Here is a 27,139-nt window from a genome sequence, read left to right as displayed (position 1 = left end):
CTGTCCCAGCTCCACTCCAGCTGTCCCAGCCCCCATCCTGGATGTCCCATCCCATTCCAGCCGTCCCAGCCCTGTCCCTCCCTGTCCCAGCCCCATTCCAGCTATCCCAACCCTTTCCCACCATTTCATCGGTCCCAGCCCTGTTCCTCCCTGTCCTCACCGTCTCAGCTCCATCCCAGGTGTCCCATCCCTATCCTGGCTGTCCCAGCCCCATCCTGGCTGTCCCAGCCCTTTCTCTCCCTGTCACCACTGTCCCAGCCCCACTCCAGCTATCCCAGTCCCATCCTGGATGTCCCAGCCCATTCCAGCTGTCCCAGCCCCGTCCCAGCCTTGTCCCCCCTGTCCCCATTCTCCCAGCCCCATCCTGGCTGTCCCAGCCCTCTCCCACCCCATTCCAGCTGCCCCATCCCTGTCCCCCACCCTTTCAGCTCTCCCATCCCTATCCCCCCCATGCCCCAGCCCCAGCCCCTCACTTGTAGGCCAGCGTGGCGCTGAAGTGCTGCCTGATGTAGGCCTCCAGGACGGTGTTGAAATGCTGGAACTTTCTGTCAGCCACCAGCCTGACAATGAAAACCTGAGGGCAGCAGGCAGGGGCACAGCTTGGCGTGGGCAGGGGGACCCCTCTGCCACCCTGAGCCCACCCTGAGCCATCACTGGGGTCACTCTTGTGGTAAAACACCTTTAAATGCTGCTGGGATTGTCCCCCAAAGGGACAATGTCCCCCAGAACAGCCCTGCCCTGTGCTGGGTCACTCAAACCCCATTGTCCCAGTCCCACCAGTGCCCACCCTGCACTGGGGAGGGCTCAGACCCACACAGGTTGTGCTCACCAGGGCGTCAAACACGAGGGTGTCATAGACATCGGTGTCTGAGTGCTCCATCATGATGGAGAACAGGGCATCCAGCGTGTCCTGCAGGAACTGAGGGGACAGCAGGGCTCAAGGGATGATCCCAGCACTGCCCAAAACCCAATTCTGGGCATGGGGAGTGGGGGGCAGGAGCCAGGGAGGGAGGAAATGCTGGCTGTACCTTGATGACCTCTCCTCCATCCACGTTCATCAGCTTCTGGAGGTTCCCACAGAGCAGGCTGGGCTTGGAGCGCCACTTGAGCAGCCCCAGCAGGTTCACTGGGCCGGGGGAATGGGGCACTGAGGACTCTCTGTCACACCCCAGTGTCACCAACCCCCTGCTCCCCCATCAGGAGCAGCCAGGACCCCTCCCACAACCACTGAGACCCCCTGAAGCCAAGTCCATAAAGCACAAACCTTAAATAGGTTGTGGTGGACAAAATTGTGCTACAGGAAGGGAATGAACGGAGCAGCCTCATCCCTGAGCCCTCCACACTGAACCACAGTGCCCTGCACCTTGCTGTCACTGTGTGTCACATCCCCAGGCCACCAGGTCACGTCCCCTGAGTCCCCTGCGCTCAGCCAGAGCAGGATGAGCCATTCCCACCCTCCAGCGTTGCAGCAGATGGGAGGAGAGCCCAGCCCATCCCATGGGCCCTTCCCCTGGCTGAGGGGGCACCAGAGCAGCCCAGGGATGCTGGAAACTCCCCTGAGCTGACCCAGGCATGAGGGAGAAACCACAGAGCTCCAATTCCCACCTCCATTTGGAGAGAAGGTCGTGGAACCTCCAGCAGCCACATCCAAGTGCGAATCCCACTCATTGTTGCTCCTCTCCAGTGGATGGCAGCCCCCAAAAATCCCCAGATGGAGCTGATCTCCCCAAAAACATCCTGAGCATGGCCAAACTGAGCCCTCACTGTCCCCAGCTCTCTGTCCCAGCATGATGGACACTGGAGAGCCAAATATCAGAATTATGGTCCAGCAGGAGCTAATCCAGGGATGGGGGTGAAACCACAGAGCTTCAGTTCCAACCTCAGTTTGGAGGGAAGGTGATGGAGCCTCCAACAGCCACATTCAAGTGGGAATCCCACTCATTGTTGCTCCTCTCCAGTGGATGGCAGCCACCCAAAATCCCCAGATGGAGCTGATCTCCCCAAAAACATCCTGAGCATGGCCAAACTGAGCCCTCCCACATCCTGAGCATGGCCAAACTGAGCACTCACTGTCCCCAGATCTCAGCCCACTGTGATGGACACTGGAGACCCAAATATCAGGACCATGGTCCAGCAGGCGGGAGCACCACCGGTGAGGGGACACAGCCCCAGCTGCCCCGCTCTGAGGGGACCCAGCACTCACCGTTCTGGGTCAGCTTGGTGGAGCAGACCAGCGTGGAGATTTGGAAGCTGTCCCGGCCGGACGGGACCAGGGCGGCCGCGGCCCCGCTCACTCGGAAGGAGGAGCCCGGGAGGAGCCGCGGCTCGGGCGCGTTCCGCTCCCAGGGCAGCGACAGGTACGCGCTGGCATCCTCCAGCTTCTTGCTGTCACCCTGCAGGGCACAGCACAGCGACAGCTGAGCCATCCCCGGCCTGTGGGGGCACCAGCTGTGGGGTTTTATGGGCCTGGATTGAAGGCACTTGTGTAAGAGCCGAAATGAGGGATGTGGGACTCCAGGCAGCTCTCTGAAATGCAGTTTATTCCGTCCAAGATCATGGGTGACAGAGCTGTGCCCACAGCTGTCAGCTCCAGCTGCAGGCAGGCCTGGAGACCCTGAGTTTAGGTTATAAATGCATTATATACTTTTCTTTTGGTCACAATGCATTCTATACTTTCCTTTTGGTCACAATATATTATATTCTTTTGGTTACAATGCATTATATACTTTTCCTTTGATTACAATGCATTCTATTCTTTTGGTTACAAATTCATTATATACTTTTCTTTTGGTCACAATATATTATATACTTTTCTTTTGGTTATAATGCATTATATACTTTTCTTTTGGTTATAATGCATTCTATACTTTTCTTTGCTGAGCATCTTCATACATTAGAACCAATCTCTACCTTAACTTTTATCTCTAGCCTATCATAACTACTGTAATTACCATATTCATGTCACTGTTCTCCAATCACTAAAAGTCAGTGCATTACAGTTTAAGCTAGAAGTTGTTTTTCAGTTTTCTTGCAGTGGAAAAATCTGAGGCCTTTTTTCTACTTGCAACATTTGCTGCCTTGTTTGCCTGTGCTATCTTTCTGCTTGGTACAAACATCTTCTTGTTTGGGGTGGGTTTATCCTTTGCTCTAAGCCATAAAAACCCCTTCTAACTAACACAGCCTTTGCCTCCTTGGTTATCCAGTGAGACTGGCTCAGCAATTCTTTTCTTCTATATCAAAACTTGCTTCCATCTCTATTCCTTCATCAGATTCTACACTCAAAAATCTTTCTGCTAAGCATCTGTGAGACTTTATTGTCAAACTTTAACCTTTCCAACACACTTGAGAGAGTAATTTGTGTTGGGACTCAGGTGTTTGTCATTTCTTATCAGTAAAACAGTCTCACTGCTGTGAGTTCTGCAGCTTTTCATCAGAAGGCACAAAATGGCCAACAATCTCTTGTTCCAAGGTCTTTTAAAGCTAAACTATCCAGTTAAGAGCTGACACCTGGATTATTTTCCCTTTTAACCCAATAACTGATCCCACAGAGCTGCAATGGGGACTTTTCTGCCCAATTACAAAATGCCACCCAAACCCATGGAGAAGGAGGAAGAAGAGGCATGAAGAAGAAACTCAGGACATCACCCTGTGCCCTCCATCTTGCTTCCATCCACAACACACTAAAAATCCCAAAACCTCAATTTCCCACCTAAGTGATACACCTACACTGCTCTCTATAATCTATTTCACACTTTTGTGGATTCCAGTCTATCTTGAAGTGTGGGAAACTTTCTCCATGAGTGAGGGTCAAATTCAATGTTCCACCCAGGAGGACTCACTGGGGTCACTCTGAGTGACCTCCCCTGCTCTTGGCCAGCCTGGGACGTGGGGGATGACCACAGCCAGCCATGCTGCAGCTCACAGACACCCATCCCTCCCTGCCTGCTGCCTGGCAGGGTGAAACCCCTACAGATGAAGGTGGCAGGGAGGTGACAGAGCTGTTTGCTGGTGGCTTTTCCCCTCCAGGACACATCTGGAGCTTGTGCAGGGAAAACTGTTGGAGCCCATGCAGGGAAAACAATCTGCAGCTCAGAGCAGCTGGAGATCAAGAGCTCTGAGCAGCTAAAAGCCCTTCACTCACATTCCTCTGGCAAGCAGAGACAAAAAGATTAAATATTTTCTGACTTCCCAGCCTGCCAGGAAGAGCCAGAGCCAGGCAGGGAGAGGATGGAGCAGCTCAGGACGTGGGGCTCAGCAGGGCAGGGACAGCTCTCTGAGGGGAACAGGGGCTGTGCAGGGCTTGTTCTCCTGGCAGGGAGGTGTGGGAGGTTTGATCTCCCTGCCACATCCCAAAGGTCCCCAAAGAGCCAGGGAGCAGAGCCAGCGCCGAGGGCCACGGCAGCAGTTCAAGAATTTGGGTCTTTCACCCAAAAATAAAGCAGGGAGGGAGGGAGGGAGGGACATAATGATTTCAAATGTGCAGGAGCCTCAGGGAGGAACAGCGTGGTCTGTCCCTGTCCTGGGCTGCCACAGCAGGCAGGAGCCATCCCAAAAAAAAGGCAGAACTCAGGGAGGGACGTGGATCTGCCTGGAGAAGCTGTGGTCACGTTGCCAAAATCAGAGAACACCCCCATGCAGCAGCTCAGGGACACTGGAACTCCATGAGCCCAGATGAGACCCAAGAGGGGACCCCAAAAGGGACCCCAGAAGGGACCACAACAGGGACCCCAGAAGGGACCCAGAAGGGACCACAACAGGGACCCCAGAAGGTGTCAACACACTGGGAAGAGCCCTGAGCTCACCCTGGCAGTGGGGACCAGCTTGCACCACCCACTCCTCTTGTCACAGCAGTCCCAGTGAGGTGAGGGGACACCAGGTAAGGGAGCAGCACCTTCACATTAAAGCTGACAGCGTTTTTTCCCAAATGAGCAGCGATTTTTGCCTCGCCCCCACTGTCTCAGAGCAAACCCCAGCAGTGCAGGGCTGGTGAAATCAGGTGAAGCGCAGCCACAGCACGGGGACGTTCCCTGCCCGTCACAAAGGCTTAAATCACCTTCTCCCAGAGCAAACTTGGCATTCCAGAGGAGCAGCACAGGGATTGGAGATGTGTGTGCAGAGAGACCCTGTCACCAAGGACAGTAGGGACAGCAGGGAGGCACCACAAACCCTCGGGGACACCACAAACCCTCGGGGACTTTGGGTACGTGCCACCAGCGCCGTGGCTCAGGCAGGGACTGGGATCCTGGCCCCAGAAGTGCTGCTTCCCCACAGCTCTCCCCACTTTAGGGGGTTCTGGGGTCCCCCCATACCTTGTAGAGCACCAGGTCGTGCTCCCCATCCCGCAGCGTGGTGCCATCGGGGCGCATCAGCCTCACAAAGGCCATGGAGAAAATCCGCTCGCTCCGGTCCTTGGCTGGGGGGACACGGCGTGAGGGGGAGCTGCAGGGGACCAGGGACACGGCCCCAGGCAGGGACAGGCAGTGCTGGCACCAGGGGACACTCACAGTCGCTGGAGGAGCGGTGGCGGAAGGTGAACCTCAGGTGGGTCCTGTGCACGTCCTCGATGGGGACAGCGATCTGGGGGAGAGAGGGGCCAAGGTGAGGGCAGGGGCTGTGCCACCAGCTGGGCAATGTCCCTGTGTGCCCTCACCTGGGCAATGTCCCTGCGTGCCCCCACCTGGGCAATGTCCCTGTGTGCCACACCTGGCCAATGTCCCTGTGTGCCCACACCTGGGCAATGCCCCTGTGTGCCCACACCTGGCCAATGTCCCTGTGGCCAATGTCCCTGTGTGCCCACACCTGGCCAATGATGTCCCTCTGTGCCCCACCTGGCCAATGTCCCTCTGTCCCCAACCTGGCCAATGATGTCCCTCTGTCCCACACCTGGCCAATGTCCCTCTGTGCCCACACCTGGCCACTGTCCCTGTGTGCCCCACTTAGCCAATGTCCCTCTGTACCCCACCTAGCCAATGTCCCTCTGTGCCCACACCTGGCCAATGTCCCTCTGTGCCCCCAACGATGTCCCTGTGTGCCCAGGCAGGGGCTGTGCCAGACCATCCACTGCTGCAAACCAACCCCACGTCCTCCCCAGTGAACCAGTGAGGCCGAACTGGGAGCACTGGGATGGGGACAGGGCTGCAGGGCCCATCCCTGTCACAGACACGTTTTATGAAGAATCTTTTCTTTAGGATTTTTCCTCCTGAGATGCTGAGAGGCCTCAGGAACAAAATGTAAACATTGATTATCTGCTGCTGTGGAATGCAACAGGTGCATCTGTGATTGGTCTCATGTGGTTGTTTCTAATTAATGGCCAATCACAGTCAGCTGGCTCGGACTCTCTGTCCCAGACACAAACCTTTGTTATTCATTCCTTCTATTCTATTCTTAGCCAGCCTTCTGATGAAATCCTTTCTTCTATTCTTTTAGTATAGTTTTAATATAATATATATCATAAAATAATAAATCAGCCTTCTGAAACATGGAGTCAGATCCTCGTCTCTTCCCTCATCCTCAGACCCCTGTGAACACTGTCACACATCCCCAGGACTGGGTGACCATCCAGGGGTCACACTGTGACCCTGGCAGCACCTCCACTGTCCCCGAGATGGGACCAAGGACTGCCCCCCAAAATGCTTGCTCTGAAAGGGACCCCCTAGAGCAGCAGGAGGAGCGAGTGGCACATCCAGGAGGGGCTGCAGGGCTGTCCCACCCCAGCCCCGCTGTCCCCACACCTTGAGGGTCTCCATCCAGCGCTGGTGCCGCTGCTGGTAGTAGACAACAGAGCGGTAGTGGCTGCTGGGGCTGTCCCCTGCTCCCGCGTGGATCACGTTCTGCAGGAGGAGACACCTCGGGATCAGCCCCGTGACCTCGCAGGGAGGGGACAATCCCTGTCCCAAACCCCCTGCCCACACCCCCCTAACCTGCCTGGTGCCACCTCCGAGGGGACACATGGCCCTCCCAGGGATGGGGATGGAGAATTGCAGCCCGTCCCTCAGGAGCCAGGTGAGAACTGGGGACAGAACACCTGGAGAGTGACAAGAGCCACCCTGGGGAGGTGACACCTGGGTCTGACCCCCCTGTCCACAGCTCCTTCCTGTCCTGGGGACACTGGATATGGCCAGGGGGTCTGGCTGTCCCCAAGGCAGGACAATTTTATCTCTGTCCCAATTCCTCATTGTCACTTTCCCATTTCTTTATTCCATTCCCAGATCTCTATTTTCGGCAACTCCAGAGGCCCAAGAGGCTCCTCCAGCCTGGAGGAGCTGCTGGCTCTACCCAAAGTGAGGTGACACAGGGGACACCTGCCATACCCAAGGTGACACAGGGGACACCTGCCATACTCAATGTGAGGTGACACAGGGGACACCTGCCATACCCAAGGTGACACAGGGGACACCTGCCATACTCAATGTGAGGTGACACAGGGGACACCTGCCATACCCAAGGTGACACAGGGGACACCTGCCATACTCAATGTGAGGTGACACAGGGGACACCTGCCATACCCAAGGTGACACAGGGGACACCTGCCATACTCAATGTGAGGTGACACAGGGGACACCTGCCATACCCGAGGTGACACAGGGGACACCTGCCATACTCAATGTGAGGTGACACAGGGGACACCTGCCATACCCAAGGTGACACAGGGGACACCTGCCATACCCAAGGTGACACATACTCAATGTGACACAGGGGACACCTGCCATACCCAAGGTGACACAGGGGACACCTGCCATACTCAATGTGAGGTGACACAGGGGACACCTGCCATACCCAAGGTGACACATACTCAATGTGACACAGGGGACATCTGCCATACTCAATGTGACACAGGGGACACCTGCCATACCCAAGGTGACACAGGGGACACCTGCCATACTCAATGTGAGGTGACACAGGGGACACCTGCCATACCCAAGGTGACACATACTCAATGTGACACAGGGGACACCTGCCATACCCAAGGTGACACAGGGGACACCTGCCATACCCAAGGTGACACATACTCAATGTGACACAGGGGACACCCGCCATACCCAAGGTGACACAAGGGACACCCACCATACCCGAGGTGACACAGAGGACACCTGCCATACTCAATGTAACACAGAGGACACCTGCCATACTCAATGTGACACAAGGGGACAGCTGCCATACCTGCACCACGTTTCCTGCCTCGTCACACACACACACTGTCACCTCCACGTTCTTCTGCGTCTTCTTGCTGCCCTTGTCGAACTCGCCCTGCACCAGGGTCAGGTAGATGTCGTTCCTGACATCACCTGTGGGGACAGCCCCGTCAGCCAGGCCCTGCCACCACGCTGCCACCCCCAGGGACGCCCAGGATTGTCCCCAGCACGCTTGCCTGGCATTATGACCTCCGGGTAGCCCAGCTTGCGAGCCACCGCCGTGCTGCGGTCCACCAGGTGCGGGTGGTCCTTCCTCACCTGGCTCAGGTCTCCCCAGAGCACCTTCAGGGACACCCAGAGCCCTGCAGGGACCACAGGGATTTTTCAGGGGGTGACAGGGTGACACACAAGTCCTCGATGCCTCATGTGACAAGCAGGTGGCCCAGGGGACACAGGGTCTCTACCTTGACCCTTGTGGTTGATGTCCTTGCCCTCCACCGCCTTCCGGATCATGGTGTGAAGGAAATCGCCATCAGCAGCCACCCTGGGAAAGCCACATTTGGGGGAAAAAACTTTTCTCTTGGGTCTTTGCACCTCTTGTCCCCATGCCAGCCAGGGGATGTCCCCATGCCAGCCAGGGGATGTCCCCATGCCACCAGGTGCTGTCCCCATGCCAGCCAGGCCCTGGGGTGCTCCTCCCTGCCCTCCCCAGCTCTCCCCCTCCCCTCGGGGCTCACGGGTGGACAGGGATGAAGTGCTGCTTGTCCTCGTCGCTGTCGCACGTCCCCCTGGCGATGTCGGTGATGTCCATCACTGCAGTGACACACAGGTGGCGCCGTGCCAGGGGTGACAATCCCAGCCCAGAATGGGGTCATAGGGGGAGCTGAAGGCAGGGGAGCTCCCCAGGGCTGCTCAGAGGGGTCCCCCTGTGCCAGGACAGGGCGGGTGAAGTGTCCTTTGAGCAGGGACAGCCCCGGAGGGGGGACAGTGTGGGGACAACCATGGGGTTGGGGTCTGCAGGCAGGGAAAAGGGACAGCGGGAGCAGCCCAGGGACATCACAGATCCCGGTGTGGTGGCTCTGGGCGAGTGCCAGGGTGGTGGCACGCGGGTCCCCGGGGTGCCCAGCCCCACCTGAGATGCCGAAGGGCCGGCGCAGCCCCGTGCTGAGCTTGCGGCTGTGGCTGTCGCGCAGGTCCATGCGCCCCACGCGGATGATCTGGCACACCAGGAACAGCCGCTCCCGCTTCAGGTCCGCGCTGCCCAGGTCCTGCGGGACACACAGGGCAGCGTCACCCTGGCAGCGCCGCAGGGGATGGGACGGTGACAGCGCCGCGTCACCTCGGGGTGGCGGTGGGCACAGAGCGTCCCTGCTGTCCTGCACTGTGGGGACACAGCCCCGCTGCCCTGGGGGCTCCTGCGCACCCCAGGAGTCCCCAGTCCCCGCGGTGGGGACAACGCCAGCCCCAAATCCCCGCGGTGGGGACAATGCCAGCCCCAAATCCCCGCGGTGGGGACAATGCCAGCACCGACGGACCCAACGGGTCACCCCAGAGCAGGCAGTTTGGCGGCGGGGGGAACCTGGCATGGTGTGAGGATGTGGGGGGGCCCTGTACCCCAGCTGGGGAGGGGACCGGATCCTTTGGGGGCCGCCCCTGCGCCAAAACCTCCCAGCGGCGCTAAGGACATGGGATGGGGACACGCCACAACGCTTGGGGACACATCAGCAGCGAGCAGAGCAGAGCAGAGCGCAGAGATGGGCGAGAATCGGGGGCGGCGGCGCAGCCCAAGTGCTGATGCTGCTCATTAATTAACATTGATTTTCCCGCCTCATTTGCATATCGATGGCTCCGCGGCGTCCCGGGGGTCAGCGCTGCGCTGCAGCCAAAGCGCTGAGTCAGCAACGGGGGCGTGGGACGAGCGGGGACGGGACACACCGGGACCCCCAGCACCGGGAGGGGACCCCGGGACCCCCAGCACCGGGAGGGGACCCCCAGCACCGGGAGGGGACCCCAAGGGACAGCCCCACGGCAGGTGCCAGGTCAGGGATCTGTGAAGGGTCTGGAGGTACGGGGGTGGCACACGGGGCACCGAAAAGCTGCGGGTGGGGGCAAATCTGCAGGAGGGGCAGCAGCGCGGCGCCCCAGGCTCTGCGCTCACCGTGAACACCACCCTGAGGTTGTTGAGCAGCTCGATGTCCTGCGGGACGCCGGTGCTGGCCCAGCGGATCACGTAGTTCTCGCTGCGGGGTGGGTGATGGTTGAGGTGGGCACGGGGGTGGCAGAGACCCCAACAGCTCCCATCCCACGGACCCTCCGTGCCACCAGGGTCCCCAATCGCGGCACAGGCACTGGGCCAGCCTGGCTGTCCCCTGGTCACCTCAGCAGTGCCTGGGGCAGGACAGGATGGGCTGTCCCATGGGATATGGCGCCATGACAATAAAAGGATGTGTCCCTTCCCCCTGTGACACCGCTGGGTTCTCAGGGCTGGGCAGGACGGGCAGCATGAGGGGAACGCCTCAGGGGGCAGCAGGACAAACACCCAGCACAGCAGGGACAGGGGCAGGGGTCTGTCCTGAGCCCCCACCTGATGATGCGCTGCTCGCCGGGGTCATACAGCGCCATGAAGAGCTGCGCCTCCTCCCCGATGTGGCACACGAAGTTCCGCACGCACAGGTAGAGGTTGTGGGAGGGCGAAGCAGCCCCGTGGGTGCCGCGACCTGGTGCCCTCTGCTGCGAGCTCTGGGGGACACGAGGTGGCTCAGCCTTGTCACCTCCCCTGGCACAGGGGACATCAGGCTCTGGGACAGACATCAGGCTGGCAGCAGCCTCACCGTCTCCTCCTGGAGGCGCTGGCTGAGGGTCTGTGCCGCCCTCCTGTGAGCCTGGAAGAGGCTGATGACGCTGGTCTTGTCGGGGTCCAGGATGTTCTCGTCCTCATCCCGCACCACCAAGTCCAGGGCGAGGATCCTGCAGGGGCCAGGGTGGGGTGAGACAGGACCGGGGGCACCTGGGACTGTGTGTCCCACCAGGGGACACTTGTCCTGCACAGGGTTGGGGGGACAGCACAGATCCTACTGGGAAAGGGGACAGCAGCTGGCAGCACCAGGAACATTCCTGTCCCAGTCATAACCCTTGGCCAGGTGGCTTGAGCAGCTGCTGGCACAATTACTGTCCCCAGCCAGCACGGGACAGCCAGCTGGGACGATGGGGACACTGGGACAGCCAGCCAGGACACCAGGAGGACACCTGGGCTCCGCACAGCCTGTCCCAGAGACAGATCTGAGGTCCCTGTCTCAGAGGCAGATTTGAGGTCCCTGTCCCAGAGGCAGATTTGGGGTCCCTGTCCCCGAAGCAGATCTGAGGCCCCTGTCCCCGAGGCAGATCTGAGGTCCCTGTCCCCGAGGCAGATCTGAGGTCCCTGTCCCAGAGGCAGATCTGGGGTCCCTGTCCCAGAGGCAGATCTGAGGCCCCTGTCCCCGAAGCAGATCTGAGGTCCCTGTCCCAGAGGCAGATCTGAGGTCCCTGTCCCCGAAGCAGATCTGAGGTCCCTGTCCCCGAAGCAGATCTGAGGTCCCTGTCCCCGAAGCAGATCTGAGGTCCCTGCCAGAGGCAGATTTGGGGTCCCTGTCCCAGAGGCAGATTTGAGGTCCCTGTCCCCGAAGCAGATCTGAGGTCCCTGTCCCTGAGGCAGATCTGAGGTCCCTGTCCCCAGCCTCACTTGTTGCCATAGTCCATCCTGCCGGTGACCTCCTTCCTGAGCCTCAGGAGCTGGTCCTTGGGCAGCGTCCCCGAGAGCAGCTGCGAGCGCTGCTCCATCAGCTCCTGCATCATCCTCTTCACCTGCCCGTAGCGCTCCGTCTGCCCGGCCTGCAGCACCACCACGGGGTCACCGGGGCTCCCCCAGCCTGTCCCCAGATGTCCCCAACACCCAGAGCCTCGTCCCTCACCACGTAGAGCTGCTTCCAGATGGCGGCCCACTCGCGCAGCGTGGTGGTGATCTCCTGCACCATGGGCATGTCGGAGGGCACCGCGCTCTCCTCCAGCCTGGGGGAGGCACAGGGAGCCCTGGAGCACCCCAGGACCGCAGGGAACAGAAAGTGGAGCCCCCCAACCCCTGCCTGTGCCCCCCAGACCTACCCCCTCTGCTCCACCGTGGTGCCCTTCAGCCGGATCAGCGAGGCGGGGAAGATGCCCTGAGGGAGCCAGAGCCATGGAGATTTCCCTCAGGAGGGCACAGCTGGGGGCTGCCAATGCCACAGGGTGCCCAGCCTGCCCGCCCCAGTCACCCAGCAGGGACAGAGAGCCACCAGCAGTGTCCCTGCTGCCACCAAACCCCAGCAGCCTGTCACCTACCCGGGCAGCCCTGTTCCGGAGCGAGTACCCGCAGTACCAGCCTGCCAGGGGAGGGGACATTGTCAGCCGGGCTGGGGGACCTGGCCCCGGCTCAGGGACAAAGGAGGGGGCAGGAACCCTCACTGGGGGTCCCCCTTACCCTCGGAGGCCTGCAGGATGTGCACCATCTCCCCTATCTGCAGCGGCAGGTGATGCTCCTTGGTGCGCGGGAAGTTCCACACGGCTGTGGGAAGAGGGGATGGGGGTTGGGAGCCCTGCCTGGAGCCCCTCAGCAGCCCCCAGGCACCTGCACCCCACAGCCAGCCCCCCATGGCGCCCCCCAAAACAGGCCCTGTCCAGCCCTGAGAGATGGGGCAGAGCCCTGGCCCCACAAACAGCTCAGGGATGAGACCCCCGAGCATCCTGACCCCACACAGAATCCCCCAGCCCCACACAGCCCTCACAGAATCCCCCAGCCCCACACAGCCCACACAGGATCCCCCAGCCCCACACAGCCCACACAGAATCCCCCAGACCCTTTTTGGCATTCAGGGGTCCCTTATGGGTCCCCTCTGCCTCCACCCACACCCTGGGTGCCAGTGGTCCTGTTCCTGGCACAAGAAGTGTGGGGAGGGAAGTGCCAGCCGAGCCCCTGCCCGGGGATGGTGGCACCGGGACACAGGGACAGTCTGGTGGTGCAGGGACAGGGCTGGTGGCACGGGGACAGGGCTGGTGGTGCAGGACAGGGCTGGTGGCACGGGGACAGGGCTGGTGGTGCAGGACAGGGATGGTGGCGCAGGGACAGGGACAGGTGGCCCAATGACAGCTCTGGTGGCCCAATGACAGCTCTGGTGGCACAGGGACAGGACTGGTGACACAGGGACAGGACTGGTGGCACAGGGACAGGCCTGTTTGGGGACAGCAGAGCCGGCGGCAGGGGAGGGGGCGGTGCTCTCGGTGACCAGCAGCTTCCTGCCCGGCTGTGCTGTGGTTGTCCCTGTCACTATTTCTGGCCCCAGGGACAGCTGTGAGGCAGGCAGAGGTGGTTTGGCCCCCAGATTTGGGGACAGCCCCTGCACCGGGGGGTCTCTGTCAGCACCTGTGCCCTCCCTGAGCTCCAGGCAGGGCCAGCTCACACTGCAGCACCCCCAGACCCACCTTGCATCAGGAACCCCGAGGTCCCACAGGACCTTCCCCATCACCCTGAGCTCCCCATGCTGGGAGCAGCAGCAGCTCAGCCCTCACTCAGGCACTGCCCAGAACCCTGCAGGAGCTCAGGAGCCCCCCAGAACCCTGCAGCAGCTCAGGAGCCCCCCAGGACCCTGCAGCAGCTCAGGCACCCCCAGGTGCTCCCCAGGACCCTGCAGCAGCTCCGGCGCTGCAGAGAGTGCAAGGGAAGGGCGCAGGAAACGGCCCCACAAGAAAAGGGAAGAAGCACAGGGCTGCAGGAGCCAGCAGAAGCTGGGGGTGCTGCAGGGAGTGGGGGTGCTCAGAGCTGGTGCAAGCGCAGGGAGCCCAAACTGGGGGTGCCCAAGGCTTTTTGCAAGGCAGCTGCAATTTCCCCCTGAGGAGAATTCCTGGGGTGTCTCAAGGCTCGCCCAGAGGCTGGAGGGAAGCCAAGCCCCCAGCCCGGTGCTCCCCACCCCCAGCAGCAGCACCAGCCCTGCACCTCCTGGAGCGTGGGTGCTGCTGGCTCCTGTCCTGCTTGGCCACCGTCCCTGAGCCTGCTGTCGCCAGCCCTGCAGCCCCAGCTTGTGCCACCACGGGGGTGTCACCACGGATGTCACCTCACCCTGAGCCCCCCATCCCTGCAGCCCAGTGGGGACCCCCGCAGAGCCCCAGAGCCCCCCACTCACCCACGCCAAGCTTGTCCTTGGTGGGCAGCCAGGGCGCCATGGCCACCGGGGCGGCACCGGGGCCGTGCCGGGGGACCGGGGCCGTGCCGGGGGACCGGGGCGCTGCCGAGCCACGGGTGGTTCCTCCTGCCACCCTCCCGTGTCACGTGTACCCCCCCAGCTTGTGAAACCTCTGCTTCCTCAGCAGGGCCCACCCCACCGTGCTGTCCCTGCACCGGCCGAGGGTCTGGGCTCAGTCTGGTCACCGGGTGGGTTCTGGTGGCATGGTGACACTGGTTCTGGTGGCATGGTGACACTTCTGAGTGACCAAGAGGAGGACACGGGGATGGAGCTGGGAGCACAGAGTGCTCCAGCCACACCACAGCACCAAGAGCCACAAACCTTGTGCCAGCTGTGAGGCTCCTCGCTGGCACAAGGTTTCTGCCATCGTGCCCTGTGGCATTCACATTCTCTGAAAAAATCCTCTCACCCAGGATTGTTCTCCTGGGAAGCTGGGAAGCCTCAGAGACAAAGGAAAACAATTCTTATCTGATTTGCTTCTCCTGTGTTGTGTTCATGTGGAATGTGTTTGGAGATTGTTCACCCACAGGTGATTGTTCCATTGGATTCTGCTGGGAGTTGTTTTCACTCTTTGGCCAGTCAGGGCCAAGCTGTGTTGGGATTCTGGAGAGAGTCACAAGTTTTCATTATTATCTTTTTAGCATTGTGTAAGTGTCCTTTCTGTATTCTTTAGTGTAGTTTAGTATAGAATTCTTTAATACAATATTTTATTTATTATTTAACATTTAATAGTATTTAATTAATAATCAAGTTGTTATTCTTAATTACTATTATTATAAATTATTACCATTATTATCATTAATGTTGTTATTATTAATAATTATTACAATTATTATAGCAATTATTATTAATTATTACCATTAATAATATTATTATTTATTATTACAATTATTACCATTATTGTTAATTATTACCATTTAGCATTGTGTAAGTATCCTTTCTGTATTCTTTAGTAGAGTTTACTATAGAATTCTTTAATACAGTATTTTATTTATTATTTAATATTTAATATTATTTAATAATCAATTATTCTTAACTAATATTATTAATAATAATAATTATTAAACCCCCCCGTGTATGTCCCCAAACCCCCTGTGCATGTCCCCAAGCCCTCCCGGTTCCCGATCTCCGCAGTCCCGGGGCCAGCAGGCACCGCTGGGTCCCCGGTCCGTGCCCGGTCCCGGCGGGAGCTCAGGCCGGGCCGTTCGCCGGTCACGGAGCTCCACCTGCCGGTCCCACCGGGAGCCGCTTCGGGTGCGAGGCGCCGGTACGGGACGTCCTGCAGCGGGATGCCCGGCCCCGATACACCCCGTGCTGGTACGGGATGCCCCGTACAGCAGCGGGATGCCGGCACCGGTATGAGCAGCACCGTTAATGGATGCTCCGGTACGGAAGGACCGACACCGGTACGGGATGTCCGGTTCCGGTACATCCCACAGCACTATAAGATGTTCTGTATGGAAATGCTCAACACTGCTACAAGATACGCCGGTACACGATGCCCGGCTGTGGTACGCCCGGTCCCGCACCGGGATGCCCAGATCCAGTACGGGATGTCCCACATCAGCACCTAGATGTCCGCTACCGGGAAGCCCGGTGCGAATAGGGGCTGCTCGGGGGCTGAGGCCGCAGCCGTGGCCGGCTGGGGGGCGCAGGGCGGAGCTGGCAGCGGAGGCGGGAGCGGTGCCAAGGGGGGGTCCCGGGGCGCTCCGTCCGCTCCGGTCCCGCCGCCACATCCGGGCCCCGCCCGGCGCAGACGCTGATTGGCTGCCGCGGGTCACGTGGCCGTGTCCCCCGGCAGGGCCCGCGGTGGCGCGCGCAGGTGAGCGGCGGGACCGGAACCGGAACCGGGGCCGGAACCGGGGCCGCGGCCCTGAGGGGGTCCGGGGAACCCGCCCCTGACCCGCCCCCGACCTGCCCGCCCGCTCCGCTCCGGCCCGGTGCCGGTGCTCAGGTGCCCGGTCCGGACCGTCCCGTACAGGTGCTCCGCCGACCCGGTCCGGCCCGTGCCGTTCGGGACCGACCCTCCCAAGGTGTCCGCCCTGTCCTGCAACTCCCGTACCCCGCCTCCGGTCCGGTCCCCACGCACGGCGGGGAACAGCACACCTGTCCGGTGTCCGCACTCCGCTCGGTCCTGCGGGGCTCTCCCGGTGCCCCATCCCCTTTCCCGGTTCCCCGCCCGTTCTCCCCCACACTCCGGTTCTGTCCCTGATCTCCTCGGCCGTGTCACCCCCGTGCCCGCATCCCCCGGCCGTCTCCGGTGCCCGCGGCTCCCCCCTCCCCGCCGGCCGGGACGTGGCACTGGGCAGCACCGGGCGCCTTCCCGGTACGTAGGCGGGGGTGGGTCAGCGCCGGTGCCGCTCCACCCCCGCCCGCCCTCGCAGCTCCGGTGTCCCCGCCATGGCCGGCTCCGGGGCCCCGGCTCCCCTGCCCGGGCCGAGCGGCCCCGGCTCCGCGCTGGAGGAAGAGGAGGAGGAGGAGGAGGATGAAGAGCCGTCCCTGGGCTGCGACGGCGACCTGGAGGTGAACCCCTACGACGGGCTGCCCTTCTCCTCCCGGTACTACGAGCTGCTGCGGCAGCGGCGGGAGCTGCCGGTGTGGACGGCCAAGTACAGCTTCATGGAGCACCTGGAGGGCAGCAGCGGCATCGTGCTGGTGTCCGGGCCCCCCGGTACCGGCAAGAGCACCCAGGTGAGCCCGAGGGCAGCTGGGCTGTGGTGTCTGATCCCCCCAGAGCGGGTGGAGAGGGACACACGGACAGGGTGCCCGGGAACGCTGCCCGGAGCCCGGCGGGGTGGGCGGGCACCGTGATGTGCTGGGGATGGGCAAAGCTGGGCACGAACCGGGGAGCGCTGCCACCGGAGGGAGGAACGGCCCCTCCCGGAGCTGGGCCTGCAGATCCCCGCGGGGTGGCCCCGGGGAGCCGGTCCCAGCTGCTGGTGACGCTCGGGGCCAGCACCGGGCAGACTTTGACCGGGGAGGCGATTGTGGTGGTGGAGCTGCAGGGCTGGAATGGGCTGGGTCGCCTGAGGCTGTCGGGGTGTTGGAATGGGCTGGGTCCCCCAGGATATCGGGGAGTTGGAACGGGCTGGGTCCCTCCAGGTTATGGGGGTGTTGGGATGGCCTGGGTCGGCCAGGATATTGGGGTGCTGGAATGCACTGGGTCCCTCAGGATACTGGGGTGTTGGAATGGGCTGGGTCTCCCAGGATATTGGGGTGTTGGAAGGGATGGGTCCCCCCAGGCTGTCAGGCTGGGTCCCCCAGGATATCAGGGTGTTGGAATGGGCTGGGTCCCCCAGGATATCAGGGTGTTGGAATGGGCTGGGTCTCCCAGGATATTGGGGTGTTGGAAGGGCTGGGTCCCCCCAGGCTGTCAGGCTGGGTCCCCCAGGATATCAGGGTGTTGGAAGGGCTGGGTACCCCCAGGATATTGGGCTGGATCCCCCAGGATATCAGGGTGTTGGAAGGGCTGGGTCCCCCAGGATATTGGGCTGGATCCCCCAGGCTGTTGTGGTGTTGGAAGGGCTGGGTACCCCCAGGCTGTCAGGCTGGGTCCCCCAGGCTATCAGGGTGTTGTCCCTGGGCTCCAGGTGCTCAAGCAAATCAGCTCCCTGGGTGTGACCTGCTGAGTTCCTGAGCTGGGCTGGCACTGCCGGATTTGGGGATCAAAGCTCCTGTGCGGGCCCCAGGGTCGGTGTTTTTGGGGTGCAGCTCCCTGCTGTTAGTCCCTGCAGGGCCCTGGGGACACTGAGGCACAGGCAGCGCTCGTGGGGGGCTCAGAGGTGACAGGAGTGAGCAGGACTCAGGTCCCTGGTGCCAAAGGGACATCTGCGTGGCCTTGGCACTGTCCCACGCTGTCAGGCCAGGCACTTGGCTAGCAGCTGCTCCCTGGTGATCCCTTCCCTGTCCCTCTGTGGGTTTCCCAGGCCATTGTCCCATGTCCCTCATGTGAGAGCAGGGTTGTGGCATCCCACACCAGGGCAGGAAGCTGCAGGTGTGGGGCCAAGGGGCTCCTGGCACAGGCTGTGGGGCTCAGAGGTGACAGGAGCGCAGAGGGAACATCCTGCCTGTGAAAAACGCCAATCACTTGTTTTGAAAAATCTTAAAAGCTTAATAGTAATAAAATGGTAATAAATACAGCAATATAATTAGAGTAATAAAAATTTTGGACAATTTGGGTTAGGACAATATGAGACAATAAAAACAAAGAGTTACAGACAGTCCAGGTAGCTCTTTCTGGGCAAAATAAGCCTGACAAAGGACACAGGTTAACAGCAGGATTAACCCTTAAAAGCAACAGCTTGTTGCATATTCATACACCTCATACATGATGCATCAATTCCATTCAAACACAGGATTCTGTCTGATCAGTGTCAGCTTCTTCCTATTGATCCTAACCAGAGTCTTCGTGGCTGAGTGAGGTGGGAAGAAGTTTGTTTCTCCTGATAATGGAGCAATAAATTCTCTTTCTCTGAAAGATTCAGGTGTCCTGTGGCTGCTATCTCACTGCGAGTCCTTTCTTTTCAAAAGTATCTTACGTAGCATAGTTTCTATTTTAACATTTTGTTATAACCTAAAGCTATATTTAACAGACCGTGTAAGAAAATTAATAGAGCATCACTTTCTAACATAACACAGAATATTCATTTTAATGTTTGCAAAAAGCCAATTATAAAATAGGCATTTTTCACACAAAATGAGATTTGAGTGCCTCTGGACAGCCCCTGACCCTGGAGATCCCGCAGCCAAATCCATGGGGAGGGTCTTTATGCACTTTGGAGTGGCACAGCGGGGAGGGCACAGTCCTGAAGCCACACTGCCCATGTCCTGTCCCCACAGATCCCCCAGTGGTGCGCCGAGTACGCCCTGTCCATGTCGTTTGCCCACGGGCTGGTGGCCTGCACCCAGCCCCACAGCCTGGCCGCCCTCAGCCTCTCCCTGCGCGTGGCCGACGAGATGGACCTGAACCTGGGCCACGAGGTGGGCTACTGTGTGCCCCACGAGGACTGCTGCACTGCTGACACCATCCTCAGGTAGGGCAGGGACAGCAGGGCCCGTGCTGGGAACGGGAGCACGGCGCCCTAATCCCGCTAAACCCCGCCTAATCCCTTAATCCAGGCTGGCCTGGCTGGGGAGAGGCACGGGCTGCTCTGATCTGGGGAGGGGCTGATCTGGGGAGAGGCTGATCTGGGGTGTCTCGGTTTGGAAAGACAAAGGGGTGTGCTAAGGAAGCACCTAAAATGGGGAATGTAAACCCCCTCCCTCTGAATTGCCTTTAATTTGAAATTAAGGGGCTCTCAGGAGAAGATGTGTGAGTAGGAATAAGAGGTTTTTATTAGGGAAGAAAATGAAAATAAAATTAACAATGCAGTAAGTCAAAATAACGCTGATAGAGTCAGAACACAACCTGCCCCTCTGTGTGTCAGGGTGGTGGCACAGCCCCATCCCATGGGGGCTCAGCCCTCCTGCAGTGCCAGCTGTGGCTCTGCTGGAGCAGGGATCCTGTAGAAAGGTGCAGTCTTCCTCTGGGCATCCAGTGGAAGAGGCAGCTGGGAATGCAGTGGAAAGGTTGTTCTGTTGTCCCAGAATCTCAGATTGGATCCAGGTAGGAATGCTTGGCTCCTCCCTCTGGGTGGAGCATCTCACAATGGGATGATGGAATTTTATCAGCCATGCAGTGACACTCACTGGCCCGATAACAGAAGATAATTAATGATTAATGGCCCATTAGATATGTCCTGGAGGGAGGATTGGCTGTGGAAGAGATAAAGCAAACTGCCCAAGGAACAGAAGATAACTGCCCCACCTCTGACAGACGGCAATGCCTTGCAATGTAGGATAGATGCCAGGGAAGGTGTGTGGCATAGTGACAGTGTGCTGTGTCCCAGATTGCAAGGCAAGTTGTATTCTATACCATCTGTATGGCAGCTATCTTTTGTCACAGTGGGCAGTTTTCCTTATCTCTTCCACACTCACTCCACCCTTGGGAGGGGACACCTGCTGATAACAGCTATTGAATGTCACTGCATGACTGATAAGAGCTACAGCATCCCATTGGGAGATGTGAGCCCAGGGGGAGGAGCTAAGCATTCCTACCTGGGTATAATCTGGAGATTCTGGAACACCAACACAGCTTCTCCACTGGATTTCCCAGAGGAACAGCAGCTGCCTCTTCCACTGGATCCCTTCTACAGGATCCCTGCTCCAACAGAACCACCCCTGACACTGCAGGAGGGCTGCAGCCACAATTCCAGTGGGACTGCTACCAACACCCTGACCCACAGGGTGTCAGGTTATGTTCTGACTCTGTCAGTGTTGTTCTAGTGTACTGCATTGTTTATTTTATCCTTTTATTTTCTTTCCTATTAAAGAACTGTTATTTCCTCTACCATATCTTTTTTGCCTGAGAACCCCTTAATTTAAAATTCTTAGCAATTCAGAGGAGTGGGGAAGGTTTACATTCTCCATTTCAGGGGAGGCTCCTGCCTTCCTTAACACACACCTGGCTCTCCAAACCAAGACTTGGTGACCACAGCAGGAGGAGCAAATAGGATCCACACATTGCTTGGCAGTCTAGGAGAAATGCCAGGGAAGGTGTGTGGCATGGTGACAGTGTGGTGACAGTACACCAGAGCAGGAGGAGCAAATAGTCTCGAGTTGTTGGTTGTTAATTGCTGCCCCAGAAGTGCAAAAGGTCTCTGTTTCAGCCCGCACGTCTGAAGAAAGAGTCAGAGCTCTTCAGTTTTCAGTCTTGAAGTTGTTTATTAATTCTTATCTGTAAAAGTTTCTTTCTGCCCAGCTGAGATCTGCTCAACAGGGCAGCCAAAGGCACTCTGACTGCCCCCAGGGCAGTGTTGTCTTTTTATACTACAAACTATGTATATCATATTTACACTTAATTGCCAATACCTATCACCTGTGTTAGACAGTGCACTTCTACTCTAAACCAATCCCAAAGTGCCAGCATCACAGTAAAAAATGGAGAACAAGAAGAAGAAGAAGAAGAAAGGCTAGACTCCCCCAGATTTCTCCATCTTGTCCCCATAACCCCCATACCAAAAATCCTAAAATCTACATTTTCACCCTGTCATCATTTTGTTATTACATTGTTCAAACCTGTGTGACTTTCACGTCCTCATACAAATCTGGCAACTTGCTCCAAGGGTCACAATCAAATCCCGAGGTGTTTTTGGGCAGCATGCCAAGGTCTCCGAGCCCCCCAGCGGGGTCCTGGGCAACTCTGGACACCTGGAGGGATGTGTTGAGTTCAGACAAAATAGGATACACATTGCTTGGCAATCTGGGACATGGGGAAGGGGCTGCTGTGGGGAGGGATGAGGTGTCCCCCCAGCCAGGGTTCCATGCTGATGGGTGGGGGCCCTGCCAGGTTCTGCTCGGACGAGATGCTGCTGCGGGAGATGACGTCGGAGCCGCTGCTGCGGCAGTACGGGGTGGTGGTGCTGGACGAGGCGCAGGAGCGCACGGTGCCCACGGACGCGCTGCTGGGGCTGCTCAAGGACGTGCTGCGCCAGCGCCCGGCCCTGCGCCTCGTCATCGTCACCTCGCCCGCCCTGGAGCCGCGCCTGCGCGCCTTCTGCGGGGACCCGCCCGTGGTCAGGGTGCCCGGGCACGGCTCCCCACCACAGCTGCTCCACCGGGAGCCGCCGGCCCACGGGAGCGTGACTGCTGCGTGCCAGGCCGTGCTGGACATCCACCGACGCCAGGAGCCCGGCAACGTCCTCGTCTTCCTGGCCAGCGAGCAGGTGGGGGAACAGGGCAAAGGAGGTTTGGAGGGGCAGCTGCAGCTCCTTTGTAGTGGAGGTGGGCACAGGGCATGGCACAACATGGGAATGGGGACACTGCGGTGTCAGCAAGTGTCACCTGTCCCCCTTGTCCTTGCTCAGGAGATCTCGGAGTGCTGTGCTGCCATCCAGACGGAGGCCGTGGCGCTGAGCCCGGCGCTGGGCCCGCTGCTGGTGCTGCCGCTGCACCCCGGGGTGGGCAGAGCTGCACAGAGACTCTATGAGACGCCCGAGGAGGGCCGGGAGCGCCGTGTCATTGTCACCCACTGGCTCGGGGACTCGTCCTTCTCGCTGGGCACCGTGCGCTTCGTCATCGACTCGGGGCTGGAGCTGCGCAGCGTGAGTGGGACGGGGGACACGTGGGGGTCTGGGTCTGCCCTGGGCGCAGTGGGCTGTGGTGTCCCAGGCTGGGAGGAAGGGTGTGCCCCAGGGAGGTGACAGTCGTGGCCCTGCAGTGGCAGGTGAGGGGTTTGGGGGATGGCAGAGGTCCCACTCAGAGCCTCCCCTGCAGGTGTACAACCCCCGCATCCGCGCCGAGTCCCAGGTGCTGCGGCCCATCAGCCGGAGCCAGGCCGAGTCACGCATGCAGAGAGCTGCTGGCAGCCCCCCAGGTAAGCCCCTGCTCCAGTGTCCATCCCTCAGCACTGCCAGCAGCCCTGGGCCAGCACCTATCCCCACCCTGTCCCTGTCCTCTCTCCTGCAGGCACCTGCCTGCGCCTGTACTCAGAGGCCTTTGAGCAGCGCATGCCCCCCAGCCCTGCACCCCAGGTCAGTGAGACCAGCCTGAGCCGCCTGGTGCTGCTGCTGAAGCGCCTGGACATCGCTGACATGGGCCAGTGTGACTTCCTTGACCGCCCAGGTAGAGCCCAGGGGGGCCAGGCATGGCGTGGGGAGCAGAGGGACACGATGGGGCAGCCATGGCTGTGGCCATCACTGCGGCCTGGGTTGTCTCTGGGGAGGGACTGGACAGAGTGGGCAAAGCTGCCTGATGTCCCACCCCAGCCCCTGAGTCGCTGATGCAAGCTCTGGAGGACCTGGACTACCTGGCAGCCCTGGATGATGACGGGAATCTGTCGGAGGTTGGGATCATCATGTCAGAATTCCCCCTGGACCCGCAGCTGGCCAAGGCCCTCATCGCCTCCTGTGAGTTCGACTGCGTGGAGGAGATGGTCAGCCTGGCTGCCATGCTCACAGGTACCCTGTGGGGGCTTGGGGGGCAGCCAGCAGTGCCAGGGGGGTGCTGGGGACACACAGTGACCCCCTGCCCACCCCCAGCATCGCCCTGCTTCGTGCCCCTGTCCACGCACCTGGAGGAGGCCGTGGCGCTGCGCCGGCGGGCGCTGCTGCACCCCAGCGGGGACCACTTCACCCTCATCAACATCTTCAATGCCTTCCAGCAGCGTGAGTGGGGCAGGGGCTGGGGGGCTTCACCACTGTGGGCATCCCACAGACCCCTTGTGTCCCCTGTTGTGTCCCCTCATGCGTCCCTGCCCTGGAGCTACATTCCTGACCCCATCCTAGTGGCCAGCCTGGCTGGGGAGGATCTGGGGGTCCCGGCTCTAGCCTGGGGGCTCAGTCCCTGTCACCACTGTGTGAAGGGGTCACAGACAGGGGAACAGCAGTGTTTTTGTGTTCCCCAAGCCCCCACCCCAGCGGGCTCTCTGCTCACCTGCCCCCACCCCATGGCACCACTGTCCTGTCCCACATCACAGCCCCCACTGTGCCACCCCTGTCTCCACATCACAGCCCTCCCTGTCCCCACAACACGGCCCCCACTGTGCCACCCCTGTCCCCATATTGCCAACCCCACTATCACACCCCTGTCCCCACAACACAGCCCCCACTGTGCCACCCCTGTCCCCACATTGCCAACCCCACTGTGCCACCCCTGTCCCCACATTGCTGACCCCACTGTGCCACCCCTGTCCCCATATTGCCAACCCCACTTTCCCACCCCTGTCCCCACATTGCTGACCCCACTTTCCCACCCCTGTCCCCACATTGCTGACCCCATCCTTGTCCCCCCATCTCTGACCCTGCTGTCCCACTCCTATACCCACATCACAGCCCCCACTGTGCCACCCCTGTCCCCACATCACAGCTCTCACTGTCCCACCCCTTTCCCATGTCACAGCCCTCACTATCCCACCTCTGTCCCCACATCACAGCCCCCACTGAGCCAGCCCTGTCCCCCCATTGCCGACCCCACTGTCCCACCTCTGTCCCCACATCCCAGCCCCCACTGTCCCACCTCTGTCCCCACATCCCAGCCCCCACTGTCCCACTTCATCCCCCCATTTGTGACCCCGCTGTGCCCCCGCAGACGCGGGGGACGAGGGCTGGTGCCGGAAGCAGGGGCTGAGTGCCGAGGCGCTGCGCCTGGCGGGCACGGTGCGCGCCGAGCTGCTGGAGGCCATGCGCCGCATCGAGCTCCCGGTGTCCCCGCCCGCCTTCGGCTCCGACGCCAACGCCCTCAACATCCAGCGCGCCCTCATCTCCGGCTACTTCCTCAAGGTGAGCCCAGGGCCCGTGGGGAGTTGTGGGGGAGATGTTGGGGTGTGCAGCCCCCCCAGTCCCTGCTTCTCAGGGTGCTGTTGATAATTGCTGCCCCCAGATGTGCAGGATGTCTCTGCTTCAGCCCACGCAGCTGAAGAACGAGTCTGGACTCTTCACTTTTCAGTCTTGAAGTTGTTTATTAATTCTTATCTATAAAATTTTCTTCCTGCCCAGCTGAGGTCTGCTCAGCAAGGCAGCCACAGGCACTCTGTGGTATCCTTTTATACTACAAACTATGTATATCATATTTACACTTAATTGCCAATACCTATCACCTGTGTTAGACAGTGCACTTCTACTGTAAACCAGTCCCAAAGTGCCAACATCACTGCAGAAAATGGAGAACAAGAGGAAGAAAGAAAGGCTAGACACGCCCAGATTCCTCCATCTTGTCCCCATAACCCCCATACCAAAAATCCTAAAATCTACATTTTCACCCTGTCATCATTTTGTTATTACACTGTTCAAACCTGTGTGACTTTCACGTCCTCATACAAATCTGGCAACTTGCTCCAAGGGTCAAAATCAAATCCCGAGGTGTTTTTGGGCAGCATGCCAGGGTCTCTGAGCCCCCCAACGGCGTCCTCTGGACACCCAGAGGGATGTGCTGAGTTCTGACACCCGCTGGTCCCTCGCAGGTCGCCCGGGACATCGACGGCTCCGGTAACTACGTGATGCTGACGCACAAGCACGTGGCACACCTGGCCCCCGCCTCTGGGTACCTGCTGCGGGCACCCCCGCGCCGCCTGCCCCCCTGGGTGCTCTACCACGAGTTCACCATCTCTCAGGACAACTGCCTGCAAGTGGTCTCGGAGATCCAGCCCCAAATGTGAGGGGACGGGGAGGGGCAGCTCCTTCCCTACAGGGTGTCCCTGTAGCTGGCTGAGCCCACGCTGTCCTCCTCGCAGGCTGGTGGAGTTGGCCCCGCAGTACTACCTGAGCAACCTGCCGCCCAGCGAGGGCCGGGACCTGCTGATGGAGCTGCGGGAGAAGGTGGTGGCGGCCGAGGAGGCGGCGCCGGCGGAGGCGGAGGGTGCCAGACGCGAGGAGGACGAGCCCGCAGACGTGTGCGTCCTGCAGTGAGCCGGAGCAGCGGAGCCCCGCGGTGGGGCTGCCTGGGCTTGGCCGTGACCCTGGGGACAGGGGAGCCCCGGGGAGGCCCCAGGGGGGCTGCGTGCCCGCAGGGGCTGTCCCGGCTCGCAGGGAGGCGCGGGCACGGCCTGGCACTGCCTCGGCTCTGCGCCGCGGTCAGTCGTGGGCCGGCGGCCGTGGGACCACCCCGGCACCTCGGAGCGTGGATTGAGGAGCGCTGGCCCCGGCCGGGGGAGTGTTGTGGGCCCTCCCCACTGGGCTCCTTCACCCCGTGTTTCCTGGGGGTGCTGCGGGGCTGGAGGCATCGCCTGTCCCACTCCCTCCACGCCCGGGGCCGAGGGGCCACGCACGGGTCCCTCCTCCTGTATAAAGTTTTGTGACCTTTGCTCCTGGCTTCGTGTCCGTGACTGCAGTGAGGGTGGGGTCGTTCCTGCCCAGGGACATCACCACAGAGTGATTCAGCCAGGGTGGGTCCATCTCACCAAGGGACATCACCACAGAGTGATTCAGCCAGGGTGGGTTCTGTCCCTGCTCCTCCCGTCTCCCAGGAATGGTTTCTGTCCGTGAGGCCTCTCTCCCTGCCACCCGTGTTCGGGTGCCAGGCTGGGGTTCCAGCCATGTTGAGGCTCTGAGGGCATCCCTGGCCTTTGCCACAGGACTTCCCCTCTGTGGTCGTCGTTGTTCTGCAGAAGCCAAGGAGAAGCTGTGGTTTGTGAGATGGGGGCGAGCGGGGCCGCCAACCTGCTGCCAGTGCCTGCTTCCCCCAGACAGGCCAGGGCACGGGGGCACCCCAGGACAGGGCACCCCTTCCCTCTCCCCTTGGGGTTCCCTACAGTGCTACAGCCAAGGGCTGAGCTGCTCCATGGGGCCTGGGGTGGGGGTCCTGGCTCCCCGTCCCCACCCCTCAGCCCACGCACTGGGGTTTGGCTCAGCTCAGGGAGGGGCCTTGGAGGTCCCAATGGCCTGTCCTGGCCTCAAAAGGTGAGGGCTGGGCTCCCCCAGCCTCCCACAGCCCCAGTTCCCTCTTTGCTTTCTAGGAACTGCAGAAAGTACATGAAAGTACTGCCTTCCCCAGGGTGGGCTCTGCTGCGTGCCCTCAGCACGGGCTGGCACCAGTGGGGTGGCAAAGAGGCAGCTGGTGACCCTGGTGATCTCTGTCCCTACGTCCTCATCTCTGCACAGCACCCCATGGGATACACTGGCATGAGGAGGGGATGGAAGGGGCGTGCCAACCTGTGCCAGGCTGGGGACATCACCCTGAGCCCCTGTGGCAACCCTCCCCTCTCCTCAACGCACCCAGAGGGGCCCA

The 27,139-nt window shown here is 60.1% G+C and overlaps 2 protein-coding genes across 2 annotated transcripts in view; one reads left to right on the top strand and one right to left on the bottom strand.

Annotated features, from left to right (window-relative positions):
- The window catches only part of LOC131084093 (dedicator of cytokinesis protein 2-like), a 56,245-nt gene extending 39,706 nt beyond the window's left edge, over positions 1-16,539 (bottom strand). Inside the window, 24 exon segments of the mRNA XM_058025205.1 lie at positions 474-574; positions 830-919; positions 1,029-1,126; positions 2,204-2,393; positions 5,310-5,413; positions 5,505-5,577; positions 6,732-6,830; positions 8,161-8,285; positions 8,369-8,494; positions 8,597-8,676; positions 8,870-8,945; positions 9,265-9,400; positions 10,291-10,372; positions 10,717-10,871; positions 10,964-11,099; positions 11,851-11,999; positions 12,080-12,197; positions 12,270-12,325; positions 12,486-12,526; positions 12,625-12,708; positions 14,332-14,454; positions 14,457-14,475; positions 14,478-14,529; positions 15,470-16,539. Coding sequence (XP_057881188.1) covers positions 474-574; positions 830-919; positions 1,029-1,126; positions 2,204-2,393; positions 5,310-5,413; positions 5,505-5,577; positions 6,732-6,830; positions 8,161-8,285; positions 8,369-8,494; positions 8,597-8,676; positions 8,870-8,945; positions 9,265-9,400; positions 10,291-10,372; positions 10,717-10,871; positions 10,964-11,099; positions 11,851-11,999; positions 12,080-12,197; positions 12,270-12,325; positions 12,486-12,526; positions 12,625-12,708; positions 14,332-14,454; positions 14,457-14,475; positions 14,478-14,529; positions 15,470-16,539 — 3,383 coding nt within the window.
- On the top strand, positions 16,191-27,132 carry DQX1 (DEAQ-box RNA dependent ATPase 1). The gene is made up of 12 exons (XM_058024330.1): positions 16,191-16,202; positions 16,765-17,071; positions 19,220-19,413; positions 21,768-22,143; positions 22,285-22,521; positions 22,694-22,793; positions 22,886-23,041; positions 23,185-23,376; positions 23,458-23,583; positions 24,506-24,696; positions 25,377-25,567; positions 25,647-27,132. Exons 2-12 carry the CDS (start codon positions 16,781-16,783, stop codon positions 25,819-25,821), a joined length of 2,229 nt encoding a protein of 742 aa, XP_057880313.1. The 5' UTR covers positions 16,191-16,202; positions 16,765-16,780; the 3' UTR covers positions 25,822-27,132.
- Positions 27,133-27,139: the final 7 nt, after the last annotated feature.

Source organism: Melospiza georgiana, chromosome 5 (genome assembly GCF_028018845.1).
Source record: "Melospiza georgiana isolate bMelGeo1 chromosome 5, bMelGeo1.pri, whole genome shotgun sequence".
Lineage (NCBI taxonomy): Eukaryota > Metazoa > Chordata > Aves > Passeriformes > Passerellidae > Melospiza > Melospiza georgiana.
The sequence above is the reverse complement of the archived record's forward strand: the minus strand, read 5'-3'. Positions and strand labels throughout refer to the sequence as shown.

Bases quoted from the DNA above. Each gene is read 5' to 3' on its own strand.
- DQX1 (XM_058024330.1), top strand. From the start codon at position 16,781: ATGGCCGGCTCCGGGGCCCCGGCTCCCCTGCCCGGGCCGAGCGGCCCC. The intron at 22,522-22,693 runs GTGAGTGGGACG...CCTCCCCTGCAG, and splicing joins CGGGGCTGGAGCTGCGCAGC to GTGTACAACCCCCGCATCCG. The intron at 23,584-24,505 runs GTGAGTGGGGCA...GTGCCCCCGCAG, and splicing joins CTTCAATGCCTTCCAGCAGC to ACGCGGGGGACGAGGGCTGG.